The sequence below is a fragment of the Cavia porcellus genome, unplaced genomic scaffold (assembly GCF_034190915.1).
Source record: "Cavia porcellus strain 051 isolate PalLab524CR breed Dunkin Hartley unplaced genomic scaffold, mCavPor4.1 scaffold_6, whole genome shotgun sequence".
NCBI lineage: Eukaryota > Metazoa > Chordata > Mammalia > Rodentia > Caviidae > Cavia > Cavia porcellus.
In genome coordinates, this window is record NW_026947489.1 from 98,418,857 (window position 1) to 98,445,222 (window position 26,366).

At 37.3% G+C, this 26,366-nt stretch overlaps 1 protein-coding gene across 31 annotated transcripts in view; it reads left to right on the forward strand.

The window, feature by feature from the left end:
- The window catches only part of Sox6 (SRY-box transcription factor 6), a 559,037-nt gene that overhangs the window by 506,935 nt on the left and 25,736 nt on the right, over window positions 1–26,366 (forward strand). For all 31 annotated transcript variants that reach the window (XM_063251818.1, XM_063251830.1, XM_063251843.1 and 28 more), the window contains one exon: window positions 7,452–7,560. In XM_063251818.1, coding sequence (XP_063107888.1) covers window positions 7,452–7,560 — 109 coding nt within the window. The remainder of the gene's footprint in view (window positions 1–7,451; window positions 7,561–26,366) is intronic.

Below are 26,366 nucleotides of genomic sequence, written 5' to 3' on the forward strand. Positions count from 1 at the left end.
GTAAATTCAGTTCTGAGAGGCGGTCAAGACCAAAAGCAATGCGTCTTTCATTCTATCATTCTATTGTTTATGCAGGAGAATAGCTGCTGGTCTTTAGATCAAGACACTGCCTTCATTGGTATTTAGCTTTGAAACTAAATAATATCAGAACAGAAGTGGGTATTTTCACAAAGCACTTGTTCATGTCAGTTCTCACTTAATCACACTTGATCATTATAGCCCTGTGGCCTAAGCATTTTCTGTTCTCCTGTACAGATGAGAAAATGAGCTCAGATAGGGTATACAGTAATTAAACTGTAAGGCTGTGACTCTAAATTCACCTCAGCGTGAACACCTATCTAAATTCTAGTTAACTGACACATAAAATATTTTTTAAAAATTACTTCTGAGCTTTACTTTTTTTTTTTTCCTGTAAGACTGACAACAATAGTAGTCATTTCCTTTTGGCGCTGGTGTGAGGTTAAAGGGAGTACTCTTGGGAAGACCTTTGTACTAGCAGCTGATCAATAAGTTGTACTCTTTCCTACTTGTATTCCAGTATATGTGCTTGCCCTGTGAGGTCAAACATACTTGAAAAACTTAGATCTTATCTAAATCATGAGTCCCTAGCACAATTTTGGTATTAAGGATGTGTTAGCGGATAGACAAATTAATGGTTTTAGCAGACAAATGTTATTTAACAATGAGACTTAATAATGAACTTCATTTCTCCCAGCCAGAGCCTTTATTATCATGATTACTGTCTCTGGACCCATCAAAATGTCACTATGAAAGTAAATCCCACTCCTTCTAAAATAATTTCCTTAAAAAAGAATCACCTTTTAAAGAGTATAGATGGTTACTTTCCAGTGTAAATCCTACATTTTTGATACTTCATTAAATATTAAATGCATAATAAAGGATATGAAAGAAAGGATAATTAAATTATAGAATTTGTTAAGTCAGTAAAGAGAAACCATGTGTGTGAATAAATAATATCTGTTGAGAATCACATCATGCAAGATATGTCCAAAGCAAGGTGTCAGAACAGGCCATCCAGAGTAACAGAGTATTGGTCAGCATCATTCTTGGCTTTGTCCTGCTTTCAAAACAAAACACAAAACAAAATCACACATACACAGAGAGATATGTGTTCTACTTTATAAATCGAGCATTTACCATAGGCAATGTCTTCTTTTGTCAGTGCTTTGCAAATATTTTCAAAGATGCCAGTATTTACCTACAGAAATTCCAAGTTAGAATTAATACTTATATAATTAAGTGCATTGCATTGTACTTTTCTAAAGTTGCCTATTTCCTGCTTTTATACAATATTTATGTTGTATAGCTGAATTTCTTTGTTTTGTTTATTATGTGCAAAGAGATATCACCAATACAGGGTGAAGTATTGAGGCTAAGCATCTGTTTTACAAATTTGATGGCACACAAATTTGCAATCTTCCACTCTGGGAGGCAGGGGCAGGATAGTTAAAAATTTGAGCCCTGTCTGGGCAACTTGGAAAGTCTCTGTCTCAAACTGAAGACTAAGAAAGGCTGGGGATATAGCTCAGTGTAAAAGCCCTGGATTTGATCCCAATATTGAAAGCAAACAACAAACCTTGTACAGGTTATTTTTGATGTATGTGGGCAAATTATATGGCTCACGTAAGCTTGCAAGTATTTATGGACAATAATACTAAATACCGTGTAAGATGCAGGTATGTATAGACAGTCTAATACGTAATCCCTGGTTTTAAAACCATGATTTTCTTGAGAAAACTAGCTAGTTAGTGTACATGAAGTAAACTCTGATAGTACTATATAACTACGGGCTACTTACGTAGGGGAGAGTATAAATTTTGGCATATCAATACATAGATAGATTAGAAGGTTTATACAGTTCATAGAAAATTTGGAATTTTCAATCTAAATGAGACTTGTCCAGGAGAATGAGAGAAGGAAGCATTTCCTTATAGCCACAAGAAAGGTGTGATCATGTTACTGGGAAGCAAGCCACTATCTACCCCAAGCAGGAGATGTAGGATGAAGAAAATTAAGTTTAAAAAAGCAGATGAAAATTAAGCTTTAAAAGCAGATGAAGAGTAGTAAATGAATGGATATAGATGAGCTGAAGAGAAGCAGGCAGCCTCTGAAGGTTCCGCATGAAGTGGGACACTGAGGAGGGAGTGTGACTAGGTGGCCTGGGAAGGCAGCGCTGGGGATAAGGCAGACCGGAAGGAGGCTGGCTGCCCGGCTGAGTGTGTGCTCGGGTTTGAAGGAACTGGGCGTGATGGAGAAGGGCAATGACAGAGTAGGGGTCAGGGCAAGAGGCCTGTGGAGAGACAGTCGGTAGCCTTGGAGGACTGACTAGAGAGAGCACAGCAGTGAGACAAGTACTTCTGGCCAGGCAGCACGGACATAAACACAGCACTGCCAGTAAGTTGGGTCAAGAGAAAGCAGCTACAGGAAGTCTTTCAGTTTAGGTGAGGGAGGCATTTTTCTGGGTTATAGATCCATTAAAATATGGAAGTGGAAATGTCCAGGAAGATTGAAACTTAAAGCTGGAGTGAAAAAACTAAGACTTCCTTCAGCAAGCACTTGATAGATTAGACACTGATGCAATTCTGAGGTTAGACTATATCTCAGAATATTGGGGGCCTTAGATAATTTCTACTCATAATACACATGGTTTTCATTCCTCTTGGAAAGTTCTACCTTAGGAATACACACACACACACACACACACACAATTGATAGGACTGCCATATTGGTCTTTCCTGCAAAATTCCTTATCATTACAAATTGAAAAGATTTTTAAGTCTTTAGTATTTAAAGGTGTATTCAGGCATATAACAACGAAATTCTTATTTACTTAAAAAGGAATCATATGAGATTCCTCATATAAAAGGTAGGTGCTTCTAAATTCATGATTAAATGAGCATAGAATTTTCTATTTACTGTCTCATATATGCATAAATAGAATGTTCAGCAATTAGTTAATAACACACATTTAAGTTTATTTAAGAGAGTCAATATAAAGAGCATCCTAATTATAATGTATTTTACATATGAAAATAACGCAGGATAATTATTTTTCACACTCTTTTAACTACCATGCTGGTAATAGTACTCTAGTTGTATGCTGCATGGCTGCTGTAACAACCTGATATTCAGGCATCCTATACAAATGAGCTTTGGAGTAAAGGTTGGTACAGCACTTCTCAGTTAGACCCACAAAATAAAATGCACCACACTGTTGTCTAGACATGTCTACTTAAATAAAATGTGTTTGTAAAGCAACAAACAAATAGATTTGCTCAGCATGTATCATTTCATCCTTCAGGCTGTGGAAAAGGGAACCTTGCTGAGAGAATTCGAGGTATGATATAGGCTGGTCAGTTCTGGCCATCTAAAGGGAAGGTACCCACCACATCATTCCATTGTATGTGTTGTTTTTAGGAGATGGCTGCAATCAGTCATCTTGCATATGGTTTGAAAAAGGCTTGTCTCACTAGCAAGCAAACTGTTATTTAAGTATACAATCCGCTCTACTACTGAAACAGTTTTGCCAAACTTATCCAAGTATTCTCTCATGCTTAAAGATGGTATAAATATCATTTATTGCTAGCAGTTTTCTTCAGACTATATGGAATGTCTTCCTGCTGCCTGATCTAAGTGTCCCAGTTTACATTATGGCCTTTACTGCCTCTGTTTGATGGAGTGATCAGTAAAAATTTAATGACACTATAAAATAATAAAAATGTCATTAATTTACCACGGATCTTGGATGCAGTGGTTGTAAAGTTACATTAATAAACAGAATATTTTTTACAACAAAAAGCATTGTTACGTGGGAACATATAAATAACACACATAAATTTAAGAGCAATTTTACTGTTAGCACACACATTATTATGGAATAGCCAATAAGTGTATAAAACATAGTATATAAAATTTTATTAAAATATACTGTGCCCATCAAAAATTCAGCTTTTATCTAAGTGCAAAGAAAAACCATTATTGTGTGCTTACTGTTTCATTGCTGTTCTTTCCCCAGATCACAATTTCACGTTTGTTGCCAGTAAGAAGTTGATTTTTTTTCCTAGATGAAAACTAACCTCTGGTCTTTTCGTTATCCCAACTCCATTCTCTCTCTCCACTGATGCAAAGATATAATTGATCAGTCTTGCCATGGGGGTGGGGGGAGAGCTGCTAATTTAATGCAAAGTTAAAAATAATGCCTGGAAGTTGAATGGTTTGTTCAGTGACTCTGGAAATAAGGGATAATAATGCACCAGTCTATCTGTCATCAGTGAGTCTGCCCCGTCATTGACTCTGATAATATGTGAAGGTGATGGATGCTACCATCTTGTGGCTTGTAACATTTAACATTCATCAGCTCCTGCTAAAGGGGGCTTTATCATTTAAATATCTTTATTTAATATGCAACATCTACCTCATACATCATAATTTCAAAGCACTTAGAGAGCCAACAGTCCTACAACACAGCAGAGCTGACTTTAATTTTTTCAATAACTTTTATGTTGCTTGCATGTTTGTGACTGACAATGCATAAGGAAGTGTCTGATGACATTGCTGCATGTAAAATGCGCATTTCACTGTCGATAAGATGGTTGGAGAAGGAGATTAAATAATCATTGAGATATTTCACTTATATTTCCAAAATATCTTTCGCGAGAACTGTGTGCATTGTGAGGGCTAATTCAAATGTGTGTGTGTGTGTGTGTGTGTGTGTGTGTAGAGGATGAGATTTGGACTTAAAAACTTGCCACTCATGGTCTATATTTGTTCCACAGAGGGGCCCATTGGCATTTAATGGCTAGAAGGTCTTCATGGAACTGAAGCATCCTTATATTTTCTCTGTGCTCATGTCCACATCCTGTATTTACTAGGCTCATGCTCAACCTCACTGGTAAAATCTCTGCTTTGCTCAGCTTCCCAGACCTAACTTGTACACATCAGTCTTATCTTATGATTATGTGGCTGGCAAATAAATATTCTGAGCTATTCTTTGAAGAAAAGAAGGAAATCTTCTGGGAGACTAGGTGGAAATGTATATGAAAGGGCATGGCTTTGCAGGGTCCTTCTTTAATCTCAAACACAGTGCTTAATATCGTCAAATTTAAAATGCAGCCTAATGCCCCAAACAATTTTTATCACTGATTTATTTTCTGCCTACTTAGCAAGTGTTTCGTGGGATATTCTTCCTTTTCTTTTACTCTGTCAAAATATTGATATTTTGTAGGGAAAGTATCTTTGCAGAAGAATTTTTTTTTCAACGAAGTCAGAAAAATGTATAACTTCAAAGACACTGTGAATGTGTTGTTGAATGTTCTGAATGTTTTTTGTTATGATTAAAAACAAGCTGATACTACTGAATTGTGAGTGCACTTCATTTCTATAAAAGAAAAGATATATCATCATGTAAGCTTTGTTGTCTTAGGATTTTACAAACCATGGCATGTAATTTTCCCTCTTTTCCTTCCTTGTCAAAATATTGATATTCTTTCAGGAACTTTATTATTTTTTTTTTTTTACTGAGAATATTTTCTGGTAAAATCAAAGAGAATGAGTGACTAGAAAGATACTTGAAATATGCATATTGATAGGTAGCTTGATCTGTTGATTGTCAGAGAAAGTTGTTTTCCCCCCATGAAAATACAGTTAAAGGTTGTTCTTCCAGGAAGATTGCAGGTGTCACATCAAAACTCCTTTTGCATTTAACACAGGGAAAGCATTCACATGCAAATAATTGAAATATGAAACAATGTGATAAAACAAAGGTTGAATATTTTGCTTCCCCTGGTACTACTCATCTTCACTTTAATTCTTTTTCCTTACATCATGACAACCAAAAATGCTACTCAAAAATAGAAATTGGCTGATTAAAAGCAGCTGTCCTTTCTCCAACAATGTGTGAAGCTCTCACACAGCTTGTGGTTGCTTTTTGTTGTGTCCTGCATCTGGGTTAATTTGTTCTTGGGCAGCAGTTTTTACATAAGAAGATATTAGAGAATCGCCCTTGATTTGGTTTTCATTTCAGTCTGTCTTGTATAAGTGTCATATTTCAGAGGTTTCCCTACATACTATTATTGAAACGAGTTAGTGTAACTCAGTGGGAGGAATTTGTGATTGTAATTTTTGTTGCAAATCTTTCACAGAAATGGTGCTAGATTAAAGCAAGGTTTGTGCTGTGTTTTCTTCCAACACAGATTTCAACATATTCCATGATGAAGGGGAACTGGAAGACTTTCTGCACAATTTGACTGATGGGAATTAATTATAGAAATATAATGATATTCAAAAATAATCATATTAGAAAGCACAAATGTAGTGAGATTGTACAAATGAGGCACAGCCTCTATCAAGTAATTGTATGTTTGCTCTTTAAGAATATTTCCAAGTTTCTAAACATCTTACAGAAGAGAACACTCAGAGTATTTCCATCTAATGCTGAACATGCTCAGTACAGAACTAGGTCATTGAACAATAGACTGAACAGCAATCAGCTCTCTACTGCTGCATAATGCATTAAGTATAACATGCAGAAACCATTCCCGGAGCTGGAAGCTGCTATTTCATGTCTGTAAATTCAAGCTGACATGACATTTAATATTGTTTCATAGTAATGAACAACAAGGTTTCATTCATTCATAAGCATAACACAAAGCCAAGTTTGAGTCTGGAGAGTAGCAAGAAGTCCGGGGCGGGGGGTGGGGGGAGTACTGGGGGACACGTGCTGGGTTTCTGCAGACGAGAACACCATGTTAATGATGGCCAATGAGCCCTCTGCTACTGATCCAGCAAGCAGCAGGGCTCCAGTCACTGTGATGCTGCAGACTCCTGCTAATGGAAGAACTAGTGAACAAGCAAAACAACCAGCTGGGTAGTTAACTTTCCTGGCCCATGGCTGACTAGAGTGAAACTCCCTTTCAGTTCCCAGGAACTCATAGTTTTAAAAAAATGTATAGTACCAATCCCATTATCTAGTCTACTTTCTTTGAAATGTTTTTGAAACCCTGGTACATAACAATTTTAATTTGTGTTGTTTTCCAGTAAAACCAATGCAAGCTATGATCTCTAAATAGGACCAATTCACTCCCATTAAATTTAGTAGTAGCATTTTAATAAGGCCTGCTCCTTCACATTTTTGTGCTTTTGATTCAACTCTTTTGTTTTCCTTTTAGATTTCTAGTTCCAATCTGAAAGTGAGAGGTGCTGAGCAGCTCTGGCAGATCTACTCCAGGGCTCCTTGCCTGTTAGGTCCTATGGTCTAAATGCTCTCCGTGTCACAATCAGGCTTTGGCAGAATCTTTCTGAAAGATTTTCAGAGGCCAAGTGGGTCAGAATGATGTTTACAGATCCACATTTTGCCCATTAAGCAAGATCGAAACTGGAAGAAGTGGCTGCTTTGGAAGCTAGAATAAGCCTCTGATTATTCCTTCCTCTAGGAAAGAACGCGCTTTGAGAATTTGGGGCCCCAGTTAACAGGAAAGTCAAGTGAAGATGGGAAGCTGGGCCCGGGTGTCATCGACCTTACTCGGCCAGAAGATGCAGAGGGTGAGTGGTTTTCTGTGGCTTTTCTGTTGCTCTGTGTGCTTCTGAAAGTGTGTCTGAGTTCAATGCAGGATCACTGGGGCCTTTGTTGGGAGTCAACAGCTAGATTTTCTGGGGAAAACTAAGAGAATGGTCTTCAGCATCCATTATAGTTGAGAACTTCGAGAAGCAGCTAGATCATATGTTACCAAACAAATATTCCTTCAGGTACTTCAGGGTACCATTTGAGACGTTTAAAATAAAAGACCCTCCACATTCCAATGAGCAGCAGGATTCTGTGCTTAATTTACCTGAGTGTATTCTTGTTTAAAAGAGAGAGAGAGAGACAAGGAGAGCTTTGGTTTTTCAAATTTCAAATCAGGTGATTCCTAGGTGCAGCATAACTATATTGATGACTAAGTGATGATTTCCAGCAGGTTTTGCACAAGTTTACTAGTTGTTTGGGAGAGGCTTCGCTTTTACTGGCTACTAACTATCACTGAAGTTCACTGAAAACCTAGGTGGAAAGAGCCTTACTTTAGAATGTTTACCCACAACGCTATCGAAGCCTGTCTGCTTCTTTTCCTTTCTTGTTTGTTTGTCTTAAATGCACAAGCAGCACATCAGCAGAAATTGCTCCCCAGAGGCTGGGTACAATTTATGGGTTAGGTCAGCACTTCAGTAGTAACGTTGCCTGGTTATTTACTGTGTCATCACAGAGTAAGGACTGGTTTTCCTGTTAGCTGTTTCTTGGCAGAATCTGTCCCACCAGTCAGGGAAGATTAATTTGTTCTCTTCAGAGTAATGTGAGACTTTACCCATCTTGGGTCCCCACTAAGGTCCTTTTTTAGGCGGAGTGCAGGACTCTTTACTAGTATCCCTGTTACTAGCAGAATTTCTTCCAGGACTCTGATCTCTTAAAAACACATGAAGACATTTCATAGCTGTATCTGAAATGGATCTTCCCAGGCAGCTCAGAAATCTGTGGCATGAGCACTAGGAGATGGGGAGTATCGGAGATCGGTAGTATCTGGAACCTCAGAGAAGTTCCAGAAGGCTGGTTTCTCATAGCAGTAGGACAGTCTAATGTTTGAGGATAGTCTTGGGGATAAAGTATTAAAATGAATTCTAATGTGTGTGTGTGTGTGTGTGTGTGTGTGTATGAGACAGTGAGAGAATTACAGACAGATGCAGAGACAGGGATACAAAGACAGAGACAGAAAGAGAGAGGCAAAAAGAGACAGAGAGGCAGACAGAGGAAGGAATGGGGAAGGAAGGGAGGAGGGGTGGAAAAAGATAAATAGAAAGGGAAGGATACAGGACTCAAAACCAGAAAGATTCTTTTTGTCTTCCTTAAAGAATAAACACCAAGAATATACCGGTATTTTCCGTAGGCACTTAGAAGTACAGGTTTTCAAGGGTGAGGCTGAGATCTTGTTTTCTAGGGACCCAGGCAGTTTAAATGAAGGGCCTCATGCAGCTAGCTGTGATAGTAGGCCTGAAAGTTTGTGAGGAGGTGTTTCAGGTCTGGCCAATTTCAATTTTGTTAGAAGATTATATATGGAGTCCCTAAATCTTTAACCAAATAGAGTGAAATAAATAATTTTTCATTATTATGGAGTTATTAATTCTCATATTTAGCTAAGAACTAGGAATTATAGAGTGCCATCAGTTTACCTTTACTCACATCAGTTTATCTTTAACAGACTTTTCTTACACTGTCATTTGCCCTTTTTCATTTTGTTTTTTAACTTCATATTAGCTGTAAATAGAATCAATTGCCTCTCAATAATGCTGATAATCAAGTTGACAATATCATGTGCTCCATATGTTAACAGTCTTAGAATTGCTACTTTAAAAGGAAAAAGTTTAGAATTATACTGTAGGTAAATACTTTATAAAAATATTTTTGGATAGTCCATTGAGTACTCAGATTATCCAAGTTGTCTAAGTCCAAACCTATGAATACCCAGATTGTGCAGATTGTCTGGATCTAAATGTATTTTCCTAGTTATGTTTCTAAGCAAATATTTGTCAGGCTGTCATATGCCACACAGTGTGTTGTTTTGAACACATATTCTTCGTTTAATCTCTAGACAGCTTCTGAAAAGGGTATTTTAATTTTCCATTTTACAGTTGAGAAAAGTGAGATATAGAACAATTAAATAACTTGTTAAAAGCCAGATAGCTAGGAAGGATAGAGCTGAGGCTTAATATCCAGCCCAATTTTCAATCTGCATCCTTGTATATACACCGATAAATACGTGGCACCTTCACTTACTTTGCTGAGCAAACTCCTGTGACCTTCCTCAGTGTGGCCCATTTCCTCTCCCTAAATATAGCAGGTCATACCACGCCGCAGCGCTCATGTTACTGAGTCACACATAGCAGCAGTGCCTGATGAGTGTAACGGGAGAAGGGCTGGAGTGGCCCAGGAGCTTAAGGAGCGTGTGAAAACCTCCCTTCAGAAGCTTGCCCAGAGTTGCCATTGAGACCTCATGTGCTTTTGGGGGACTGAGTTCATGAATGGAGTCAGATTACCTGCTCTAATACCCAAGGCAGCACACTGCTTTTGTGAGGACTGCTGGGACGGGGAGCAGTCTTCTGCTGACTCCAGGCTATTTCCTGGCATTTGTTCAAGTGGGAGCTGATCGCAAAGCCTGCTGGAGTTATAGTTCATATTAAAAGCAGAGTAGATAACAAGTACACATACTTTCTCCGCTTTATTCCTTCATATTTCCCTGAGCAAGAAAACAAACAAGGGACCAATGAATCAGAATAACAGAAAAATGTATTTGCTCCTTCACTATGTCTGTGATCCAACAGAACAACCAAACAGAACAACCAACAGAACAACCAAAACATTTCCCGCATGCCTGACCTGAGCCAGCCCCTAAACCAGACCTTGGGTAAATCATGGCCGAAACAAAGCCGAGATGACGCTGACCTCTTAGAGCTTATGATCTAGTGAGGAAAACTGGAAGATGGAAAGGGAAATCTGTGCTTACTTTCATACATGACTGTCACTGGGAAGAAGTACAGAGAACAGTGCTTTATTATAATCTACACAGAATTCAGAGTGAGCGCTCTCCAAGGCAGCTGAGTTGACAGGGGGGTTCTGGGCCTCTAATGCAGGACGTGTTCTCCTTCCATCCACGTGTGATATTCGCCAAGGTCCTTGGCTTTAGAACAATGATCATTAGCAACTGTGCCCTTGTACCACTTCTGCCCTCCCCTCCTGTGGGGCTTCTGAAATGAATAAAGTAAGTCAGCCCAAGAGATGAGGCCCTGCTCCAGCCAGGCTTCCCAGGAAAATGTCTGCCAGTGCGAAAACGACAATATGACTTAGTAAGCAACTTACAGACCTGCTTCACAGCCCAGGCAGGGAGGCAGCGAAGAAAAGGTCACCAAAAGAGGCAGCTGTGCATGTGTATTAACCACTCATCAAAATCAAATGACAAAACCATAAGCAAGGAAAACAGAAATTAAAAATATAAAAGGCAAATGCCTTCAAAATTTTATTTTTAAAGTCCAGCTGTTATTTGGCTTGAATGTGACAAGACAGCATTTCTTGTTCACCATGATATTTATAAAACTACAAATTCACTGGTGCTGGGGACTTAGGAAACATGTTTAAGGTCTTGTTATACTTTGAAGTAGTTAAAGACTTAACATGTATTGAGTACACACAATTTGTTAGCTTCCATATAGGCCCTGTAAGGAAGCGAAGGCTTGATTAGTCGAGTCTGTCACCATGCATTAATAATGATGAACAGCTGTTGAACTTTTTATGGATTTTCTGTATGGCATTTCCCCTCTCCTTGTGCTGCTTACTTAGGCAAGAGTGAAATTCTTACCCCGAGTCTCCTAACTTCAAGGACGCAGATTATCATAAAAAGAGTTCTGGCCTGGTTCTTGGGAGATTGGGACTAGAGTCCCTCTGGTAAATGACTGTAAAGAAGTGACTAATGCTGATGGCTTTATGTTTATCATTTAACAGAGACATGTTGGATTTCATTATTTCTTAGGTTTCTTCCAAATCCAAGATTGTTTTAAGGTTTTCATAAAACATGGAGTATATATTTTATTTAAGTTCCATTTAGTTGGGTATTTTTTTTCCCTTTTGAGGTATTAAAAAGTAGAGGAGTATCTTAAAGGGTATATTTGTGCCCACTTGCTGAATTCAGATTTCATGTTTTTTGAGCTTTCTTGTTTATTAATGGAAACATTTCTCCAGCAGTAGCTTCCGGAATTATCTTTCACAGACAGGTCCCTACCATTCTCCTCGCTGTCCTTCTCTTCTCCAGCAGTAACAACTGTGACTCAGCATTTAAAAATGCATACTTTCCATCTTGTTTATATCCCCCATCTCTCATCTCTCTCTTGCACTGGAGATTTTCTCTTAAACACAAGGTTTCATACTGTTTATTTGGGTAAGCAAACATTCTTGTAAAACTTTTTTTAAATTTCTACTTTCAATTGTGTTTCTAGCCTCACAGGGAGACTACACCTCATTTTGATGTGAGGAATAGTGAAATGTGAGTTATCACTGAAGGATGAACTCTGAAAGTGATTATTTTCGGCGGAGCTTTGGACCCTGGATTGGAACTAGAACAGTGTTACTGCAGTTGCTGTATTAAAAACTTGCACTGATTTGTAAGCCTCTTTTCCCTGTGCATTCTTTCTCCTTTTCTCTTCCCCTTTTCCTCTTGCTCCTCTTTCTTTTATTTTTTTTTTGCCCTCCCTTTCTTTTTCCCCCTATTCCTCCTTTTTGTGAACTTCTCATTCCTTTTTAAGATTTACACCTCAGAGTAGCTTTATTGTTGTCCGTTTAAATTCTATGCTATGGACAAGCAGCAGAGACTGCAATTTTTTTTTTTTTTTACTTTGAAATGCACCACTTAATATGCAAGTTGTTTCTTTAAAATCTTGCTTCCCTTTTGATCCATACTCTTGGAAATCTTTGAAGCTCTACTTGTTCTCCTCGCCCTCCCTGGTCCTTACTTTTGGAAGAAAAGGAAGATTGATTCCATGATGCATAACTCAATCAAAGCAGCAGAGGCAAACTGTAGCCTAATCTGGGGTGGGATTTAAATGCTATAACTGCTTGTACTCTGGAATGTAAAGGTCAGCAGTTCAGACCCAACAGAATACAGCACTTCATGTTGCAACACTTAGATTCTCAGATTTGAAGTAAAGAAGGGAGCTCACGATATCTACAGTTCCAGCCAAGAAATCCCTTCTCACATCCCTGACAAGTGGGCCGTCATTCCACTTCTGTCCAAATGCCTCCACGAGTCTGACAGGAAACTGACTTCATCCTGAGATACTTTCTCTAATTCTGATAGTTCTTTGTTAACAATTTACATACAGTTTTGTCTCTTGATTCCTTGTAATTTCTCTTCATTTGCTCTCATCTGATTTCCAGACTGACAGAATAAAACCTATCATTTCATTAACACACCCCTTTACCCCTTCGGATATTTGCTTAAGGATTAAAGACTTAAATTCTAGTGCTCCATCCTAGGCAACTCATATTCTTTCCATAATCTAAGAGTGAGAAAGTTGATATAGATAGTTTGTAATTGACAGATTTTTTGTAACTCTTTAATTTGACTGTCATCTTTGAACCAATTCACCTCTGAGGCAACTAGAATGCACAAAGTACCTATCAGGGACCATGCAATCTTCTATACAAATACAATTATTGTAGAAAGACACCACAGATACATGCCTTTGCCTGAGAAAGCATTCAGCCACTAGAGCATGTGCCAAGAATAAAATATGAGGAATTGTGTATAGAAAAAGAAAAGATCCAGGTAAATCAGAGGAAACATTAGTGAGAGCTGTGCTGTAGGCATACAGATCTGGCCTTCTGGCTGCCTGAATTAGGGTGTCCAGACACTTTGGGGACACTTACAGGCAAAGGCATCTCTATGGAATCAGCAAGCCAGGATTGGAGGCCCAGATATGTAGCAAGGAGGCCCAAGACATGGTAAAGATAAGTAACAGACACACAGGCTTGGAGATAAGCAGAGTTCACAAAGTCTTTGCCTCTGGACTCTAACTCTGTTGTATGAGAATCACAAAAATGTATTTTACTGTGGATATAAACAGTTTTAGAGGATCCTGTGCACCAGTTTATATCAGCACTATATATAAAGTGCTGTGCTCTTAAACAAGCAAATAAACTTCTCTTAAAGAAATATATTTGCTGTGTCTTAAAAGCTCCCAAATAACTTTTAATGTTAGTAGAAAACAATTTCCATTGAACTTTCCAAGTGATGGATATTCCTGATGGGGCAAGAGAGTAAAATGTCAAGTTTCTTGTGTAACTCCAGCCCCTTATACTCCCTCCATAAAGGGAACTCAACCTGCATATCGTAGTTGCTTAGGCTTGATAGCTCAGTCAAAGACCCAGCCTTCCTTAGTGAGGAGCTCACTCCTGCCCAGTAGCTAGTTTCTCACTGGGTTGCATTTTCCAAAGAGGGTCAATGGCAGTGCTTACAATTACCAATGAAAAGGATCTACTTTTCTATCTTCTGCTTAAGGAAGAAATACCTTCCTCTTCCATGACTGAGTCACACCGAAACGCATTCCAAACTCTTTGTAGCAACTTAATGACATAGATTAATACCATTTACCACAAAAATTAGACTCAAGAACTGATACCATATGTTCCCAGTGGGACTATAAAGTTAGTCTTTGCTTAGTCTGCTTCACATAAACCAACACATTAGGATCAATCCTGGCTGACAGAGGTCTGTCTACTGTGTATGCACTATTTAGCTCTTGAAATGTCAACTTAGTCCAGGTCCCTGTCCCAACATCTTCCTGTAATGGCAGCAAAGGCCACTTGAATATCCACATGCATACTGCAGAATTTGGCCTAATCTTAGGTTGTTGAATTTAAAGAACATCAAGCCAATTCTAAGAGCTCTTTAAATTCTTTGCAGTTAAGACCAGAACTGGTATTGAGACCAACCTTTTTTTTTTTGCCTACTTCACCCTTTTCTTCAAGTTCTAAAAACAGTTTCCAACTTGTTCCAAAGACATAGTGCCTACCTAGCTCAGCACTATTCTTGTTAATGACATCTTATCTTGTTTATCATTTAGCCAAAATATTCTTAATTTGAGTATCTCCTTCTAGATTCTTTGTTTCATTTTATTCTTGTTGTACCCACTATATGCTGTCTATTTTTATATTTTTTAAAGCTGTGTCTATGAAATTCATCTCTGCCTCGAGGAATTACGTCTTTTCAACCAGGATCTGTCCTTACGCAGGACCTTTCAGCCTTCAGGGTTTTTTGTTTGTTTGTTTGCTTTGGTACCGAGAATTGAACTCATGACCTTGAGCTGGCCAGGCAGGTGCTTGTGCCACTGAACTAAATCCACAGCCCACAACCTTCAGTTTTACCACATGTCTAATCAATTTTCAATTTGCTGATTGTCTCTCATGTACATAATACTGTTAGGAGCATGGGAGAAAAGACTTTTATTAAACAGACAGACTACATTGTATTCTCCAGGAGCTGGTAAGATAGTTAGAATTAACAGATAGAACGCAGAGATGAGAAAGATGATTCTCCCCTCCTGGAGCTTCCTGTGTGCTTCATTGTCTCTGGGTCTACTTGTATTATGTCCTTGACTAACTGTTCTTCTCTTTGATGATCTAATTCTAGGCTTATTTTATCTCAATCAAAGACCCAGCCTTCCTTAGTGAGGCTCAGCAGATAGTTTCTCACTGGGTTGCATTTTTCCAAAGAGGGTCATTGGTAGTGCCTACAGTTACCACTAAGGATGATCTACTTTTCTGTCTTTTGTTTAAGGAAGAAATGCCTACCTCTTTCATGACCAAAGCCACACAGAAATGCATTCCAAACTCTCTATAGCAACTCCTTTCCACACAAGAGACTGATTTTTACTTTGTCTGATGGGACTGATGGATGCCTGTGAATCAGTCTTGTACCTGTGCTCTCACTTTGGAGAGTGATACTTTTTTCAGCATTTTTGTCCAGGGAATATTTACGCCTTAGACATGATGGCCCAAGTTAGGTCATGGTGCGAGATGGAAAAGATCATGTAAGAATACATAAGCATTTGAGTCATACTATAAACTGTTACATTAGGAACGGGCCATAAAAAGTAACTCTGAAATAAAACTTAATATCTCAAGTTTCAGCTCTGGAGAGAAGAATTGCATAAGCAATATATTAAACTATTTTAAATTTATTCTAAAAAACACAAATTGAAGTTTTCTGGTTTCAATGTATCTTTTTTTAACTTTCTTGGCAGAAAATCATTTTACGCTCTTCAGTATCAGCTCACCGTTCTGTAGGAAGGTCAGTCTTGCACGAGGATGAAATGAAGCAGGATAATAACTGCTCCTGGTTGCACACTTACAGAGTTATTAGTAGGGAAAAATGCAAAGCAACTTTGAAATGTCCTTGAAACTTCCTTGCCCTCCAAATAATACTGTTTTGTAGTCAATAATCCTAACCCTTTGTTATTCCAATAAGTTCTTTATACAGAGCTGATTTGTAAGCTGGCAGGGTAACGGTCTTTCTTTATCTTGCCTTTTGCTGAGCAGCCTGGTCTGGTTACTGCTCTCACCTATGCAAACGGGGAGACATGAGATGGTCTTTCTTCTTTGGACCTTGTGCACGGGCCTTGCATTTAGTCAGTACCTACCGAGACCCTTTTGAAATACGTTTTTAGCATTTGAGAAGAAGAGAGATTGTGTTATAGAGTAAGTTGCAACCCCAGCTATTTTCAGGTTTATTTTTTAACTTCCTGAATCACAAATATGAAGTCTAGGAAACATCATTCAGATGTGAAGAAAGTATAGAAAGAAGACAAGTGTCAGTTAATCACCTGCTATATTCTTGGTATTGGAATTTACTACTTCTGTGGCTTATTTTACTGCTATTTTGTCTAAAGAGAACTACAGTGTAGTGCTTGGCTACTGGGTTCCTGTCATTGTGTTGGAAGTTTACATGTATTTCCATTTAGTCCTCAAAAAAGATGCTGCAAAGTAGAAATTATTAACTGTCTTAATGGGGAGATGAAACTACAGTTTAGAGAAGAATAATTTACTCAAAGTTACATAGCTAGGAAAGATCAAATCTATAATGCAAACTCAGATCTAAGTGAATACGTGGCCTCTTGAGCCATGCTGCCTCCTGTTTTCCCTAGCAGCTGACTTAATTGATTATCTGTGTTAAAGTAGCTTTTTCCTATGGTTTTTACTAAAAAGAATTTTTAAAAATTATTTAGAAATGGAACCTTGTGAAGGCTTTTTATTTTCCTTAAATCTTCCTAATTCCACAAATGTTTCAAATGTGTCTACTGATTCACAAGACAGAGATGTTTGGGTGGCCCATGTAACTGGATGATTGTCACAAATCCCCCAGCCATCTCCTTCTAATGACATCTAGTTCCTTATCCATGTCTTTAAAAAAAAATGTACTTGGTACCGGATCCATAAGCTGCATTCCCATTCTCATGGAAGACAGATTCCCTGGAATGAATCGAGTGAAATGAGTAAGAGAGTCCAGTTAAGTTAATTGCTAAGAATTCATAAAATTGAGCCCGGATGCCACTGAAACAAGTGAGCTGATCATTTTAGAAATTGGTGTTGATGGCAAGTATGCAGTCATGGGGATTCTTACATCTGAGTTGCCAGTGTAATTTGGCCATTTGCTATGAGAGTTGGGAGCAGTTTAACCTGTTGAAAACCTCATGTTTTCCTTCTGTGGTGGGTATTAGATGATCTTTAATATTCCTCTCACATTAATGCTCTATGAGCATGTTTCCCCCATTTTATGATACTCAAGGAAGGTCCCATTGTATGCTTGTTTGAATGTGCATCTATTTTATATAATTATACCCACATTACAACGTTGGGATGGTTTTTTAGATTTAATATTTCTAAAAATCTCAGACTTGTTTTACCATAATCCCAAGGGTTTTTTGGAAGTGGAGAGGCTAGAGTGTCAGAATTGTTCGATATGGCAAGTCAGTAGAAGAGACAAAATGAAAACTAGTAATTTCTGAACTCTAAACAACTATTTTGGGTACATTTTTTCCATTAAAACCATTCTTGCAAGACGTTTAACAAAATAGAAAACATAAAACCTGGGCTTATATAAAATCCAATTTCAGAAGTTGCCAGGTATTAGTAGAACATGCAGACATCCAGGTCTCTAAACTATCACCATTGAACGTGTCTTCCTGCCATTGTCTACTGTCTCAATAAGCACTTCAACATTACCTTATGCCAGCTGTGGCACAAACCAAGTGCAATCACTACTGGTTTGAGGTGTACGTCTAGTGAAGAAGTGGGCACATGAAACTGATCATTCGGTTAAAATATGGTAGACACTAGAATTAAGGCAAGCATAGTGTACCACCCATGGGAGCCTAGCCTTATTCTAACCTGGCAACCTGGTAAAACTTCCAGAGAAGAGATAATCCTTAAAATGTGTCTTTAATAACAATTTCCAGATGGATAGTTAAGCCCAGGAGAAAACTCTGATTCTTAGCATGAAAATACAATTGGTAGTCAACTAGAAATACTATGGTGTAAAGCAGAGTGTTCCAGGCTAGCCAGACAGGTGGAGAGCCAGATCACAAGAGAGTAGTGTATCCTGTTCTAGGAGTTTGGACTCATCTTGTGGGCATTAGGGAGCCATTGAAGAGTTTTAAATATAGAAGTGGCTTGGTCAGAATTACATTTGTGATGGATCACTCTGGCTGAAATTAGAAAGAGGTAATTAAATGGAGGTTTAAGGATTCAAAACTGAAAGCATACAAGCTGAAAGGCTAGTTTTTGTGTAGTCCAGCAGAGACAGGGAGAAGCACAGAAGTAAAGACAGACTTAGTATATCTTTGTTAACTAACGCTAAGATTTGTTACATCTTGGTTTGTGGATCTTCATTTTGTGTACAGTCTATTATAAGAGTTTGGGTTACATGACTCCAGAAACTGCTGGATAATATGAATAATTTAGCTTACCAAATTTTCACCAGACTGTATTCTCCAGTGGAATCCTCTTGAATGTGAGCCTAGTTCTCCTGAAATCTTAGGGAACCATGATGTGTTATTGTCTTTTTTCATCCCCAGTGGTCTCTGATTCAAATTTAAATGCTTTCTTTTTGCTGGGGCTTCAACACCTTCTGTGCACACATACAGCACACAGATAACAAGTGGAATGTTTGATGCTCTGTGCCACTTCCAGGTCATTAAAATAGAGAAGCTCTATGTTCTCCCAGCTACCCTGGGATTCTGTAGTTGGAACAAGATAGAGGACTCTGTTTAGCTATCTGTGTAAAGCAAATATAACTTGAGAATTTAAAAAAAAGTAAACACAAGTACTGAAACTTAAAGCAGGAGACTCTTGAAAACACAGACCAATGTCTCACTGGTTAGAATTTCCTTCATTTTGCAAAGCCACGAGCCACATGCATCAGCTCACCACAAAGTCATTAAGCCTTTTTAAGCTCAGATGAAAAACATTAACAAATACCACAAAAGGCTTTAGTATAGCCCCTTTGTTCATTCACATATGGCACTTTATAACTCCTGCGCCACTCTGGTCTTGTGTTTGTTTAAGCTGCCTCCATCAGGCTGGTCCTGAAAGAACAAAAGACATCTTGAGCAATCCTAAGCAGGAAATGGGCTAATCTAAACATGGTTTGTGACACTTTAAGTAGAATAGAAAGCGGAGGGATTGATTAGTCATTAATGTCCAATTGGCTCCATATGGATGTTGCAATAATAAAGCCTTTTTCAGAGCAGTAGCAGAGTTATTGAATTAGAGGTTTATGTTTCCTCAGAGCTGACCTTAGGGAATTCCCTTTTGGTTCTTCTTGTTGATCTTTTAAAGAGAATGGAGTTTCTAGGAGGAAAAAAAAAAAAACAAGCCTTATCCACAATAACACTCACTCATGATCCTGCAACCACGGAATGCATTAATTTAGCATCCTTTTAATCCCTGCTATAATTTCACTCCTTATTACTTTCTTTGCATGCCCGTGCATCTTTGGTGGGGCGGTATTTTAGAGACCAATTAGATCGTGGCATGAACTTCATAACTGGTAATAGGCTTCTCTAATATGCTTGGCAATGCAGGCAAGTGGCATCCTTAAAAGGGGAAAGTTATGTCCTAGCCAGGGAACAGTCGATTTTGAAATTCAGTTATTTTAGATCACTGAATCGTGACTGGGGCAGCTTTGGTGTAGAAGAAGTACTCTACACCGAAAATCAGAAGAACTAGGTTCTGGAGTGACTGCTCCTTATTACTACGCTAGCAATTGGTTACTTAAGGAGAAGGTCATGTTTTCCGAGCCTTTTCCTCATCTATGAAGTGGGCTCGGTGACATCTACATTCCCATCCCTTTCAGAGGATTGCAGAGGACTGAGAAAATGTAGCTAGTAAAGGCACTTTGTAAATATTATTTAATACAAAATTATGTGGCACATCTGATGTTCCTATCCATAAGCTGAGCTCTGGCCTAGTCATTGGAAAGGTGGATTGCTCTTTAGAGAACACACTCTGGGACTCTGGTGAGTAAAGAGCCTGTTTCCAAGTGTCCCGTACTTTTTTTATGTGGCTACTACATAAACACTACATCTCTATCCAGTGGCTGTCGGTAATTTTGATAGCTGAAGTAAACGGAGCATTTTTCTTTCAGTGGGGTTGAAGAACCTTAAAATGGAAACAGAATGAAAACCTGCCTGTGGTCTTCTCCTGCAGTGGATAGTTGGAGACCGAATACCTTAGCCAGAGCTCCACCAGTGACTCAGTGTTCTTTCCAGAATATTGGTGCTTATTTTTCACCAATCTCCTGAATTTGCATTTGCCCCCCTCAAGTCATTCCATTTGAGGAATGACTTAAGTTACTCTTTGCTAACCTGTCCAGCTAATATTTATAAAAGACATAAACAGCAAACATACTCCTCACTCCCAACAATCCCTTTTCTTGGATGTGACAAACACATCATTTTCCTCATGATTAAGAATCTTTCTCAGAGGGCTGGGGATTTAGCTCAACGGCATAAGCGCCTGCCTGGCAAGTGCAAGGTCACGAGTTCAATCCCCATTACCAAGAATCTTTCTTAGCCATGGAATATGTTTTCAGTGTCAAACAGAACAATAAGCAGGTGATTTTTTTTTTTTTTTTTGAGACAGCATCTCATTGTGTCATTCAGGCTGGTCTTGAACTCATTACATAGCCCATACAGGCCTTGAACTAAAGAGGATCCTCCTGCCTCAACCTCCAGATTGCTAGGTAACAGGCATATACCACCACCCTGGCTTTGTTTTAAATAAAAAATTAAATTTGTATTTCAATCAGCCTGATATTATAGCGAAAATAAGTTAACATTCTGGCAGTAAGCAGGAATGAGAAGTTAGCAAGGGGCTTTGACCGTGATAGTCACACAGCTGTCAATCATGGCTGTAACAGAGTATATTAGATTCCCTATATGGGAATATAGATAGGATAAACATGGTGAACAAACCAAATGCAATCTCAGTACTCTCCTTGTTTCCTAATTTTTCATATTTCCTTTAAAAATTCCTTCATCTTCTACATTTTTGTTCATAACATGCTCATTTTCATTTTCTCTATTAACCCAAATAACAGACCATGAAATGTATCATGTAACTCTTTCCAAAATCCCAGAGGAGAAAACTAACCATTCCACTGATAGACCAAAATAATCCGAAGTACTGTGATCATCAGTAGTTCTGGCAAGCAACCCACTAGTGATATTGATGCCTTTTTTGTATGTAAGAAATCAATTATAGCTTTTTTGTCTGTCCTAGTAAATCTTTTTGGTAAATGAAAATATTTTGGGGTTTACAATAGCTTAAAAATGCCATGTGCTTCTCAGATACACAGAGAAATAACTGTTCAGAGAAGGCACTTTTGTTTCTTGGTTGGTTGATTTTCTGTTTTAGTTCTTTTTTTGGCTTTAGCTTTTTTTAAACTAATAACTAAAACAGTTTTACTTTGAGTAGTGTTCCATTGTACTAAAACTACTATTATATTCTTACGTAAATATATTTCTGGACAGAAGTTCCCATTTTTTAGGTGAGTACCTAGCAGTAAAATTTGTTTGTCACAGGTAACTATATATCTTTCTTAGAAAAAAAGAACTGCCAAAAAATGGTTATGGCATTTTAATTTCAGTGAATTTACCGGTTAGATTTCCAGTTGCTCCTACCCTTGCCAATTTTTGTGATGAGCCATTCTAGTGCTAGTGAAGTGAAATCTCATTGTACTTGTAATTTGCATTTTCCTGAAAATTAATGATACAAAATACATTTTTATGTGCTCAGTAGCTATATCTTCTTTTGTAAAGTGTTCAGGTGTTTTGCCCATTTTAAAATTAGATTACTATTTTTGTTGCTTATGTAGAAGTTCTTTACAAATTCAGGTTGAAACTCGTCAGTTATGTGTCTCGAGAATAATTTTTCAGGGCTGGGGATTTAGCTCAGCAGCATAAGCGCCTGCCTTGCAAGCGGGCAGTCGTGAGTTCGATCCCTGGTACCGATAAAAAGGAAAAAGAAAAAAAAAAAAAAAAGAGAGAGAGAGAATAATTTTTCCTTGGCCTCTTCTTTAACATTGTATTTTCTCAGCAATTACTTTCGATGAATGGAGTTTTATTTTGATGAAGTTCAGTTTATCACTTTTCTCCATGTTTTATATGCCATGTCTAAGAATTCTGTCATTCAGAGGTCACTCTAAAATATTACCCTTTTGAAGGAGTATTACAGTTTCCACTTTTTTATTTTTTTAATTTGTATCTTACTAGTCTAAGTGTCCGCAGTTCATGAAGTTTACACGCATCCTGGGAGTAAGTACGTGTGTCTAACACATCCCCTTCCCTTCCCGGTCCCCGCCTCCGTCTCTAAATCCCATTTTCATCTCCTTGTTGCTGTTATTGTTAGCTCATGTGTAGGGTGTGTAATGATTGCTGTCATTGTGGGTGCTTGGCACTTGTACATGCCTCTTCTTCTTAAATCTTTTTACTCCCCTTCATCTCCTCCTTCCCCCTTGCCCTCGGTCTCCTGGATCTCTTCCCATTTGCAGGAGATCTAGCCCCTTATTTTCTTACTTCTTTTTTTTTTTTAAACTGGAAATTGCACTCAGGATCTTGCATTTGCCAGGCAGGCACTTATTCCCCTGAGCCATATTCCCCAGCCCACCTTGCTTCCATGTATCTAGGCTTCATTTTGATTTTTGTTTGTACTTTGCCTTACTCAAATGAGAGATGCCCATGGTGTTTGAGCTTTTGTGTCTGATTTATTTCATGTAACATTATATTTTCAAGGTGTATTCATTTTCCTGCACGTCTCAAATTTATCATTTTTGTGTCTGAGTAATATTCCTTTATGTAATAGCTACCATGTTTTATTTGTCTGTTGATCATCACATAGGCTGTTTACAGGGTTTAGCTATTATGAATTGTGCTGTAATAAACGTTGGTATGCATGTATTATTGCAATATATCTTTTGCTTTTTTGAAAAGATACCTAGAAGGGGAATATCTGGGTCATAGAGGATTTCTAATTTCTTTGTGAAACCTCCATGCTGATCTCCATGCTTGTATTAGTTTGCATTCTCACCAACAGTGTAGGAAGTGTGCTTTTTCAACACAGCCATGCTAGCATTTGTTCTTTGACTTCTTGACAATTGCCACTGTGTTTTTTGGTGTAAGATGAAGTCATAACATTATTTTAACTTGCATTTCTCTAGTAGTCAGAGATGTTGAATGTTTTTTCAATACTTTTCAATATCGGCTTTTCTTCTTTTCTGAGAAGTGTCTGCTTATTTCACGTGCTTATTTCCTGACTGGGTCTTTGATTTTAGATGCCATATTTTTTGAACCATTTCATTTTGGATGACCTATTTTTAATTTGATGTAATCTCATTTTTGATTCTTGCTGTTATTCTTGTGCAGTTGCATTTCTCTTTAGAAGGTCCTTATCTATACCTGTAACTTCAAGTATTTGTTTGTTTTACCTTACAGAGGGTTGAGTGTTTCTGCTTTAATGTTTAGATCTTTAATTCATTTTGATTTTAGTTTAGTACATGGTGAGAAATATGGGTCCAACTTCAATCTTCTGAAAATAGATAACCAGTTTCCCCAGCATCTTTGTTAAATAGGCTACCTTTCCTTCAAGGTATGTTTGTTCTTAAGTCACAAGTGCTGTCACAAGTGTAAATATTTGAAAGTTATTTTATGTTTGCTGATGGTACATATAAATTTTTTCAAAAAATCATTTTAATGAAATGTTTACATAACGGGCCATGCCTATGTTAAACAATATCTGATTTCTGTATTTTTATTTTATATTACTAAGTTCTCTTACTGTTAAACTCACTTTTTGTAGCAGTTATTTTGTAAATTCCTTAGGTTTTTCCATTTAAGCAATTGTATTATCTGTGAACAAATGATATTGAGTACTCTTTCCCAATTTGCATATTTTTTGTTTAAACGTTGGTTAGCAGTAATAAAAGCAAACATCTTTGCCTTTTTCATTTTAGGAAAACGCATTCAATAGTTCACTCTAAAGTATAGTGCAAAGTGTACATTTTTCTTAAATATTTGTTAACAGAATGAGAAAGTTCTCTGACGTTACTGGTTTCCAGAGCACATTTACTCATGAAAGAGTACTAAATTTTATCAAAACCACTTTCTGAATTTATTGAGAAGATCATAACTTTTTCTTTGTTCTGTTACTGTAATGCATTATTTTGGCTGATATTTAACTTACTAATTACATTTCTGAGATAAATCCTATTGGGTCATAATCTATTATCCATATAACACATTACTGGGTTCAGTCTTCTAACACTGTATTGAGAATTTATGCCATCTCATAAAATTAATTGGAAAGTATTCCTTCTTCCTCTTTTTGTGTTTGTACAAGTTTTTGTTTTGTCTCTTTTGAGAGAAGGTCTCGCTATGTGGTTCAGGCTGGCCTCGAGCTCACTATGTAACTCAGACTGGTCTCGAACTTGGAATGATCGTCCTGCTTCAGTCTCTTTAAGTGCTGGGATTACAGATGTGCCCCATCACGCCAGGCCTAAATATTTATATAAACTTTTCTCTTTTTCTTTCTTTCTTTCTTTCTTTCTTTCTTTCTTTCTTTCTTTCTTTCTTTCTTTCTTTCTTTCTTTCTTTCTTTTTCTTTCTTCCTTTCTGGTGCCAGGGATCGGACTCATGACCCCATGCTTGCTAGGCAGACGCTTATGCTGCTGAACTAAATCTCTGGCTACCTTGTTTGTAAAAGTTTTGAAATTTACTGGTGAAACTACTTGAGTTGGAGTTTACTTAGTGGGAAGATTCTTAGATATAAATCAGTTTTTCTGTTAACTATCAGATTATTCATGTTTTCTATTTATTGAGTAAATTTTAGTATATATTTTTCAAACAATTTATTCATCATACTTATTGGAATTAAGTCTTAATATTTCTGCTTACCTTTTTTACTGTGAGTAGGACCTATAGTGAAATTCCATCTTTCAGGACAGATATTGATATTTTTGTTTTCTCTCTTTGTCTGTTCATCAGTCTAAGAATGAATCTGCCAATTTTATTGTTTTCTTCAAATTATTAACTTGGCTTTTAAAATTGTTTTTATTTTGCCTGTTTTATGGCTCTTTGATTTTTACTGTTTATCCATCCTGAAAATCTGATTTTAAATTGAATTATTTAATTCCTTTCTAGTTACTGGCACTATTGAATGTGATTGGTTTAGGTTTTATAATTTGCCACTTGTTTTCTATTTGCTCTCTTAGTTTTCCACCTTCTGTTTCTCCATTCCTGCCTTTGGAATAATTAAATCTTTTGTAAGTTTTCCGCTTGAACTACTCTAATGATTTTTAGCTATATTTCTTTATATTTTAGGAAATTGATTTTCTAAGGGTTCACTATGCATCCTTGAGTATTGCTATAGTTAAAATTTTACCAGTTTCATAATTTAAGCTCCTTTTCCTTTGAACTAATATGATATTGTTGTGCTACATTTTACTGTTTTATATATTGAAAATCTCTATTATAATGTTTTGTTTTGTACTAAACAGTTCCTTGAGTTTTTAAGAATAATAAATAAATAATTGTTTGGAACCCATGTTTTATGTTCTTCCTTTCTGTCTATGTATCTGGTTTTTATTTTTATTTTTCATCATTTTGAATATTTTATTTGAATATATCTTTGGGTACAGGTTTGCTCTGGACTTGTTCTCTTAACTTTTATTTATCTGAAAATGTAATTCATAGTCTTTTTGTGTGTGAGGCTATAAGTTTTTTTTTATTTTATCCTTTGTTGATGTTTTCCAGGTGTTCTGCACTGGCTTTGAGTTACTTTTTTCTTTATATATCTCTTATCTTTATCAATGCATATTAATTATACGTGTTCATAGAATTCAGTGTGATATATCCATGCATGCGTGCAGTATTCGTTGATCCTATCCAACTACCACCTCTCACCCTTGCCTGCAACCACATCCTGGCACTCTTCCCAGTCCCTAGCAATCTCACTTTTACTTTCATGCCAACACTTTCAAAGTTCCCACATATGAAAGAGAACCTACAGTATTTATATTTCGATGTCAGACTTATTTCACTTAACATAATGCCCTCCAGTTCCGTACATTTTGCTGTAAATGACAGGATTTATTCTTGGTTGCATAATATTCCATTCACGGTCATTTATGAAGCATATGTTCTTTGGATAAAATTCTGGATGGACTTTGCTTTCTGTATTCTAAACACGCTTCATATTCTTTTAGTTCTTATTGCTTTTAAAGAAT